Source organism: Marmota flaviventris, chromosome 8 (assembly GCF_047511675.1).
Source record: "Marmota flaviventris isolate mMarFla1 chromosome 8, mMarFla1.hap1, whole genome shotgun sequence".
Taxonomy (NCBI): domain Eukaryota; kingdom Metazoa; phylum Chordata; class Mammalia; order Rodentia; family Sciuridae; genus Marmota; species Marmota flaviventris.
Genome location: NC_092505.1, coordinates 3,095,601 through 3,105,496, shown reverse-complemented (window position 1 = coordinate 3,105,496; position 9,896 = coordinate 3,095,601). Strand labels below are relative to the sequence as shown.

Here is a 9,896-nt window from a genome sequence, read left to right as displayed (position 1 = left end):
CTCATTATCAGCCTGTGGCAGATGAGGCAGTTTATCTTCCTAAAGGGGTAAGAATTCATGGAAAAACTCCCTCCGAGGGCGGCACCTGCAGCAGCCTCCGCCTCCGGGCAGCACCGCCCCTCCCCGGCCCTCACTCACCATTTCTGGAGCCGCCATCATTCAAAGCAGAAATGATCTCCTTTTTCATTATAGAAACAGGCACAGTGGTGAACAGCCGGCCAAGGGGGAGTCCAGCCCGAGGGGGCTTTCACCAGGTCACTCAGCCTTGTCGCCTTGGTCATCGTGGCCAATGGCACTGCTGCCGTGCCTGTGTAACCCAACCTGGACGTGGCTATCAGGTAGCCCTGGCTGCTGTGGTCAGAGAGGGGAGGGGCACGTGTGAGGGAGCCGCTCGAGGGGCTCTGCACAAGAGGGCTCTGCAGGGCACCACTTGCTGGAAAGGCCTCAAGAGCCCTGCCCAGAGCTGCTCCGGCAGCCAGGAGAGGGGCAGGAAGCCTCTGGAGGGGATTCTATCCCTCCGGGCTACTGAGCGTGGTTCGGTCCTGCCCCCGCCCACGGACAAAAGACAGGCTGAGCGTGCTCACTGCAGCAAGCTCTGTGCAGCCATGCTGGGCTCTGATCCATAGGGACACTGTGTCCCCAGAGGCTTCTGCATGCAGATGCTCCAGCAGGAGAGGACACCCTGTGTGGGAGGAGGGGCGAGAGGAGGCCCGTCCAGGTGGAGCGGCAGGGTGGGAGTCCTGCCTTCCCACGTTCATTCACGCAGACTGGCTATGTCCACCAGGAGCCAGGCGTCTGGGGCAGACAGCAGGACACTGAGCCCTCGCCGGTGGCCTTAGATGATGAGAAGAGGAGGGGGAGAGGGTGGCTCAGGACCGGCTCTAGAAAGGAGGTGACAGGACAATGTGAGTCCTGAGGAGCAAGAGGAGAGCTGCTCCTCATGGGGTGACCATCAACTCAGAGCCCAGGGAGAGGACACACTGGAGAGTCCCAGGCCCCCAGAGAGGGCCCCAGGCCTTGGACGGCAAAGTTAGCCAGGCCAGCACACAGGCATGGAGGCCGGGACCTCAAAAAGGACTTCAGTTCGCTTTCTGTGTGATGGAAGCCACAGGGGACGTGCGCCAGTAGCCAGGTGGACAGGACGGAAGCACAATGAGGGTGGGCACTCAGGCAGCTGCGGGAGGCTGCTGCAGAGTGACCCAAGGCTGTGACTTGGACCAGGGCTGATGGCGAACATGGTGAGAACCGTCAGGGTTGGGCTGGACAGGGAGGTAGAGGTGGCCGGGTTTGCCAAGGGCAATAGCCAAGAGCCGTTCTCAGCCAATCAGGGTTTAGTTCAGCCAGTTTTCCGCCTCCCCGTCCCTGCCCACCCCCTGTCGAGGTCTTGGATTCACCGAGGTCCCCCAAGGTCAGGTTCCCTCCTTACCTCTTTCTAACCACTACAGTCCTGGGCAATCATTTGCCCCCGAGACTGGGACAGGAGAGTCTCTAGCTTTGACTGTGTGCTGCAGGTGGAGTATCTTAGAGGACAGTCTGGAACATTCTCCATTCACAGCCCCATACTTCTGGCACCATGGTGACTGCGATGGGGGCCCATATACACCAATGGGATCAAAAACCAAAGTGGGCAAAGGACACTGAAGAGACACACAGATAACCAAGAGCCACCATGAGCACACCTTAACAGCAGAGCCGGAGCAGGCCAACGCTCACCCCCGCTGCCCAGCGGGTCATGAGGGTGGCTGCACAGTACCTCCCCCAAAAGGTCAGCTATAAACCAGTTCCATCAAGCTCAAAACAGCCCACCAGGAACAGAAGCAGCAGCCGGGGCTGGCCCATGGCCTCGTGAAGCAATGTTCCAGGGGCCTGGGGTGGAGCCTGAGAACAGGTGTCCCCTGGGGAGTCTCCTGGGCACTTGAGGGAAGCGTTGGAACCATTGTGTTCAGCTTGTCACCTCTTCAGTGAGTCGGAGGAGACGCTGCCCATTGGGGTCTTCTCCTTTCTCTGTTGGAGACAGATTTCCTAGTTAAGAAGAAGGGACCGAGCGAGACAGGGCATTTCCCGGCTGGCACAAGTCAGTTATTCTTCTAAGAGACGAGTAGAGGGGTTGGGGGTGTGGCTCAAGTGGTAGTGCGCTCGCCTGGCATGCGTGGGGCACTGGGCTTGATCCTCAGCACCACATAAAAATAAAATAAAGATATTGTGTCCAACTACAACTAAAAAAATATTTTTAAAAAAGAGACGAGTAGAAAAATTTTAACGTTTCTAACATTTCAGGAAGGGCTTATGGTTTTGAAGAGAAAAGCATAGTTGGATAGAGGGTACTTATCAGCCCACGCATCTTTTTCCTCCTCTGAGTAACAAGCTTTGTCTATTTCAACACTTTCAAGATCAAATCATTTGGTTATACAATTATTCATCTCTCAGAGACAGGACAACAGACCTGGAGGACATTACACTAGTAACACACCAGACTACGATGGGACTCACGGTCTCACTTGTGTGGGATCTACAAAAAAAGAAAAGCAAAAGCTTGAATGCACAGAGAAAGGCTGTGGTTCCCAGGGCAGCGTGGGGTGAGGGGAGGGAGCTGTGGACCCACAGACCCAGAGACACCCTTATGGGAAGGAGGAGCCGGCCAGGAGGAGGGTCCAGCACAGCACCACAGCTACTACTGCCTGGTCCCACCTTGTGTTGGATGCAGGGAGCTATCCAAAGATTTAGGTGCCGTTGCCACACACACAACAGGAAGGCGACCATGTGAGATGCTCATCCGCTTGAGTAGAGTAACCATTTCACTGTGTATTTCAAAGCATCGATGCAGCCGGGGACCTGGCTCCTGGGTGTAGCATAGACTTAGATATGCACCTGGCCTTGGGCTTGATCGCCAGCATCAAAAATAAAACAGAAAAAGAAAAAAAAAAAGACTGTTAAAAAGCATATTATAAAAATATAATAAACTCACATTTAAAGGTGAAATGCCAAACCCTTTTCCTCTAAGCTGTGCACTATAATCACCTCTGTTCAGCATCTATGAGGGTCCAAACCTGTGCAATAAGGCCAAAAATTTTTTTTAAATGTAAAAAAGAGAAGAAAGGAAGGGAGAGAGGGAGGGAGGAGGGTGCTGGGGAGGGAGGGAAGAAGGAAGAGAGAAGTGTAAGATGAAAAGTCATAAGCACTGATATGAAAGAAAACTAGACTTACTCTCAGTCTCATTTTGTACATAAAATACATTTAAAATGCTAAAAATAAATTATTAGAAAGAACAAATCCAGAAGGACTTTTGGATATATATATACTTTTGGATATATAAAGTCAATGGCACATTGATTTATCAGCCACAAAGAGTATGAGCATGAACATTCTAAAGAGACGAGTGGCATCAAAAGTTCCCAAATACTAAGAATGATCTAGTAAACACCACAAGATCTCCATACAGAAAACTCTGTAACAAAGCTAAAAAAAATTAAAACCTGGCAACTCTAGGCCAAGAAATTTGACAATCCCATAAAATATTTCTTGAAAAGTAATTTAATAAAATAGAACCACAAAGGAGACTTGTATACCCGTGAAGTAAATTAAAATCTAAAACTTCCCAACAAAGAAAATTTTAGGCCCGATGACTTCACTGGTAAATCTTTTCAGCACTTAAGAAAGCAATGACACCAAGTGCAGGAGAACTGAGAGGGAGGCGCGTCCCTTGGCCTGACTGTCCCCTGGCCTCACCTTCTTCCCGCTCACCGTGGGGCAGCTGGGTCTGCTGAGCAGAGCCCCCTGTGGACGTGCCCACCTGGTCGGCCTGTCTGGTCGCCAGCTGGGTTTGTCTGGTGCTGTCTGGGTTGTCCCCCGTGCACACGTGGTCTTTACGTGGACACACGTTTTTATTCTCCCTGGTAGGAGGCTCCAGGCAGCCCTGGTCATGTGGTGGACGCACCTTCACCTTTGTAAGAAACAGCCCAAATGCTCTCCCAAGTCGTGGGCACCTCGGGTGCCTCGTCCTCTGGTTTCCACTCTTAATCTATATGTCACTCTCATCCTCTGACGGCTGACGATGCCCGATCGCGCGCCTTCTCTGTCAAATGTCTATTTTGATATTTAGCTATTTTTAAACTGGCTCGTTCTCATTGATATAATGCAACACGTTCCTATGGGTAATATTCAGTGTTTTCTGAACACAAGTCCTACATCAGGTATGTGTGTGCTGACATTTCCCCCAGTCTGCAGCTTGTCTTTACGGTGTCTTTCAATAAAGCCAAAAATAAAAAAATTAAAAATGTAAAAAAGAGAAGAAAGGAAGGGAGAGAGGGAGGGAGGGAGAAGGGTGATACAGAAGACAAGAGTAGAAGTTTGCGATTTTAATAAAGTCCCAATCATCACACTTTTTGTTTTAAAGTTTATTGTTTATGTCCTAAGAAAGCTTGGCAAACTCTAGCACATCAAAGTCCTTCTTTTAGAATGTTATGGTGTTAGATTTTACCTCTAAGTCCATCATAAATATGAGTGAACTTTGTGCGTGATGCAAAGCCAGGGTCAGGCTCAGCCCATGCCCACGGGCCCTTTCCCAGCACCATTTCCTGAAGGGCTACCCTTTCCCTATCAGGTGACTTTGACTTTTGTTGAAAATCAGTGGGCCACACAGGTGGGTCTTTCTGCACCCCTCACTGACTAAATTTAGGTGAGACAGCAAGGACCTAAGACAGCCAAGACAATCTTGAAAAAAAAAAAGTCAGAGAACTTAACCCTGTAGTAATAGAGCAGCATAGAATGAGTTCACATATGGGCCAATGGAAAAAGAGGACCAAAAAGAACCATAAACACTCTATTACACGGCCAGTCATGTGACTCACAGAAATATGTGCTGAGATTCACTGGGCAAGTGATGGTCTCACTAATGGGAAAATAACTAAACTTTATCCCGACCTCGCACCGTATAAGTTGCTTCACACAGATCGTAGAGCTAACTACAAATGGTAAAAGTAGTGAAGTTCCCGGCACAAAGCCCAGGAGACTACCTTCCTCAATGTGCACAGAAAGAAATTGTGTGAACGGGATGCAGAAGACACTAACTAGAGTTCCCACCAGTGGATAAGCAAAAGCAAACCTCAGAAGATCTGGATAGGAGCTTCCCCAAAGAGAATATTCTAACAGCCAGTAAGACTGTGACACGGTGGCCCACACGGTGTCCTCCAGGGAAACACAGGGACAAGCACGGTGAGAGGCCCACAGGGTTCCGCCAGGATGTGGAAGGTGAAATGGCTAGTGGTGGCAGGGTGATCTAAGGTGCAGAGCACCCTTGTCCTCTGCTAGCTAGAGAGCAAATCGTCATCAACAGAGATGAGTGACATCATGCTTATCTAACTAGATAGTACAGAGCAATGATGGCAAATTAGGCACATCTGCAAGCAGTCATGTGAGTCAATCTCTTAAAAACCTGGCAAAGGAACTGGTCATAAAAGAGCATATACTATAGGGTTCCATATACATGAGGCTCAAAAACAGGCCAGTTCTGTGCTAGAGAGCACAGTGGTTCTCTCTGCAGGGGAGGAGGAGATAGACGCGAGGTGGCTAGGCGCGTCAAGAGGGCTTCTGAGGTTCTGGAAAGTTCTAGAACAATTTTTAAAATTAAAGTACAAATTGGTGAATACTAAAAGAACCAGAAAATTTTAGAGCCCATAGGAACAATAGGTCCAGCATAGTTAAAGGTCTTGTTTGCACACGTGGAAATTGAGACACAGGTGGCTAAGACCGGTGGGACCCAGGAGAGAACCTGGCCGCTGACTGGCGCTTCCCGGTCCTTCCTCCAGGCTCTCACATATCCGTGCTCCCGAATGCTTCCCAGGCACAGATGCACATCCCCTGCAGGACCCTGGAGGGCCTTCCAGACCAAACCCACCGTGGAAGCAGGTAGGGTGTCGCGCCTGCAGCCAACACCCGCAGAGAGAAGGCTGAAGACCAATGATCGTGCAAACAGGATATTGGGTTGTGTCAGAAGACCAGAAAGGCTTGAGGTTTTTCTTCACAAGAAAAAGAGAGGCCTCCCCCTCTCCTCTCACTTTATCTGCTCGCGGCAGTGTGCAGGCGCTCTTGCACCACAGGCAGGAAGAGATGGCAGCGGGAGAGACTCAACTCTATGCTAAGGTCTCCAACAAGCTCAAGGGCCGCAGCACCCCCTCGCTCCTGGACCCCCTCCTGGCCATGGGCGTCCCAGCACACACCGCGTGAGTACTGTGGCTGCGGAACCCGGGAGCCCTGCTCTGGGCTGAGCCAACCCTCCTGCAGCCCCTGACACAGCTCTGGAGGGGCTTGTGGCACTGGCTTCCTGCTGAAGTGGCCGCCCTGCAGCGCAGGTGGTGTCTCAAGAGAAGGTCGTTCTCTGCTTTCTCTACACGAGATGATCTTGACCTTGAAAGACCAACGCTGCTGGCCGGCTCCTGGGGGACCCTGAAGTGTGTGCACATTAGAAGCCATGGGTTGCTATGGCTGCCCCCATTTCTGGGGGTTTGGAGGATCTTGGGTCCTCTGTGAGCCTCTAATGCCAGGACCTGCTGAGAACCATCAGAGAGTTTCCAAACTGCACAGGGAAACCATCCGTCCTCCAGGGAACGTCTCCTGGATGTCAGTAATGAAACCGAATGGCTAAGAAATCACAGAAACAGCACCAGTGCTGCCCTGTTACCCAGGGAAGGGGTTCACATGTGGATACTTGAACCCTGGAGTCACCCTACTCAGAGGAAAGAAGTGATGCTGATAGTGCTGCAGCTCTCATAGCTGACCCGTGTCTCCCCTCTGGTCCTCTCCAGATTCTTATTCACAGGGAGAAATTGATCAGAAATATTCTAAGGTAACCTGGGGCTTGGGGAGGGGACAAGCTCTCTTCCACGGCAGAGCAACACCCGACACACTGGGGCAATATCTTTGAAGTTAGGCCCCTTTGTCTCCCCCCACATTAGGGCTTTGTAGTCACCATGATTCCTGCGACAAACCAGGGGTCTGTGAAATGGGGGTGGAGCAGGAGGCACCTGCTTGGCCAACATCAGGTAGCTCACACACAGCACCTGCTGCCCAGTGCTCCCTGTCCAGCTGCAGCTGTCGAGGACACCAACACCCAGAGGGGTAGCTGGCGGCAAGGCCAGGGCTTGAGCCAGCCCTTGATGCCCCTGGTGCCCACACTGTATTTACCGCCCAAGTGTGAACTCACTCTCAAAATCCCTCCTCGTTTTAACAATTAACACGTGTCGGAGCTCTTAAGCCAGCTCACCCCATCATAGGCTCTGCAGGTGGCCATGTCCCCACGGTGTGTACCGGAACAGCAGCAGCCCTGGGCAGCAGTGACCCAGGGTCCTCAGGGAGCCCAGCTGGACCTGGACCACATGCTGAATTACTGCAGTGGCCACATCCATCCTGTTCTGTTCTGTTTGGTCCAGTTCAGCTAAATTCAACTGAACTCATCTCCCTCCGGGGTCACTGGCTGAACAAGGCACAGGAGGGCAGGGGGAGCTGTGATGGCCTCTGTGCTACAGGGAGGGGACGGGGGCTGTGGACAGCCTGCCTGGGCAGCTCAGCAGGAGGTGCTGCCCCAGAAGGAGGCACAGTGAGCCCAACCTTGAGGGATGTTGGGGTGCCCTGAGTCTGCCAGGGAAGCACGCATCCAAGCCAAGGGCCCAGGCCAGCAACTCCAGCATCCACAGTGTGTTTCAGGAGGGGCAGAGGTCAGGCCCCGAGGACATGGGCCTTGTCGCCCAGGGCTAGAGGTAGGGAGCCCTAGAAGGAGAGTCGTGGAGGATCTGAGAAGGTTGGACTGTCAAAAGCCACGTGGCAGCCCGGTAAAGGACAGAGACCGGGGCCTCAGGAAGACAGGCGCAGGGATGCTGGGGCCGACCACACCTGCTCCTCTGACCCTTTTCCAAAGTGGACAGCGTGGCTCTGAGCGCACCTGTGTTTACTCCTCTATAGGCTAAAAGCATTGGCGGCCACTGGGAGGAGGACAGCAGAGGAGGCGGCCGAGTGGTGAGTGGGGCCGGATGTACAGAGGGTTTGGCTCAAAATGCCCTGTGGCCAGGGCCCCCTGGGCGGGAAGAGGCTGCTGGGGAAATGCTAAGTGGCCTCCCAGTTCACATCCCCAGCATAAGGGCACCGGAGAGGAGCCCCCTTTAAAATAGAGGAAGACCTTGGAACAGAGATTGTTTCACCTAAAAATGTGGCTTAGGGCAGGGGGTCTGCCTCTGGGGCAGAGTGCATGCTGGGCCTGTGTGAGCCCTGGATTCCATCCTCAGCACAAAAACACTTTCTACCTCATCCAAACTTGACAGTCACAGAAAAAAAAAAATCATGAGATTTGTTGAATAAATAGGGAGGAGCCATTTCTGCTAATATAAAAGAGAGGTCCCACACTGTCGGGCTACCTGGAGGTGGGGGCAATTGGCTGGGGTCCGGGAATCCCCCTAAGGTGTGCCACCGTACACCTGGAGGGGAGCCCTGGGCTCCATCAGCTGCTCCACACTCCAAGTGGGCCCCTCGGTGAGCCACCCACAGCCGTGGCCACGGGCCTGTTTTCTGCTCTGGAAACATGGAGGGGCTCCTTGGTCTCCCCCAGCCTGAATGGGCCCTGATGCCATGCTCTACCCGAGGTGGGAAACCCCTCCTTCTTGATCTGCAGTCGCCCCAGTGAAAAGCAACAAGAAAAGCCAGGTCCCCTCAGCCGCAGCGCCCACCGCAGCACAGGATGGAGAGACTGACAGTGGGACCAGCGTTCTCTGGGGAGCGCCCTCCTCCTCCTCCAAAACCCCAGAAGGGGAAAACAGGCAGCACCCCCACAGACAGGGAAACCCCAGAGCCCTCTGGGCTGGTCCAACCATAAAGCCAGGGACCAGAGTGGCACTAAACACCCAGCCCACGGCTGGGAGGGGCTTACCTGCCAGTTAAGCCCAGGCAATAGACCGGGAGACCCCAGGGAGGACGAGTGGATTCCTGAGGCTCAGCCAGGAATGCACCCGACCTCTCCCTAGGAATCGGGAAAGCAGAAAGTAAGATTCCATGAAAACAAAGGGTGTCAGGGTGTCAGGTGCTGTTGAGGGTCAGGGAAGGGGTCTCGTACCTGGCTCCTGGCTCTGTAGCTTGGGTGTCTGTCAACACTGGAAATGTGTACAGCTCTCACCAAATTTCACACTAAGCACGGCCCTAGAGACACACCAGGGCCTAGCGAGACATGCACAGAGGACTTTTTAAAAAGAAAACAACTCAGATGTCCATTTGTATGGAAATGGACAAGTGTGATCTCACACAGTACACAGGGACCCTGTGTGGAGCCATACCGACAGAGAGCCAGGGGTGCAGACAGTGAGGGGTGCACTCACCGACATGGCCACCCTGCAAAACCAGGCCTCCGAGTGGAAAGCCCCAGTGGCACAGTGATTTAAACAACAGCTTAGGATTTATGTAAACACAGCTGTGCTGTCTGTTCAGCTTGCTTAAATCCCCAGGAGGAAACAAAGCAGAGCCACCTTCGGGGTTCACTCCAGAGAGGGAGGGAGGGAGGGGAGGGCGAGGCCAAGGGTCGTGGCCCCTCATCCATATATTCACATGAAGGAGAAACTATCTGCAAATAACTGAGGTCTTCCCCAGGATCTGTACACTGCTTTCTACACTAAGACTACGTCACATGCCCTGCCCTGAGCCACCAGAAATTCTTCAAAGCCATAATTTCCAGGGAATGCATGCTAAGCAGATTCCCCATCATTTACCCACTCCCCCTGCTCTCCTGTTATAAATCAGTATTTCACATGGGAATTTTGCCCCACGCTTTTTGCTTCTTCCCCGGCACAAATTTAAAGAAGTGCAGCTCCAGAGGCAGGCAATCTGAGGCTCTGCACTCGTGGAGAACCGCCGCACAGAGGTTC

At 52.6% G+C, this 9,896-nt stretch overlaps 1 protein-coding gene across 3 annotated transcripts in view; it reads left to right on the top strand.

The window, feature by feature from the left end:
* The first annotated feature begins 6,049 nt into the window (after positions 1–6,049).
* Positions 6,050–9,896, top strand: part of Ubash3a (ubiquitin associated and SH3 domain containing A) — a 32,345-nt gene continuing 28,498 nt past the window's right edge. For all 3 annotated transcript variants that reach the window (XM_027929354.2, XM_027929352.2, XM_071615010.1), the window contains exons 1-2: positions 6,050–6,218; positions 7,954–8,007. In XM_027929354.2, the coding sequence (XP_027785155.2) occupies positions 6,106–6,218; positions 7,954–8,007 (167 nt within the window). In that variant the 5' untranslated portion in view covers positions 6,050–6,105. The remainder of the gene's footprint in view (positions 6,219–7,953; positions 8,008–9,896) is intronic.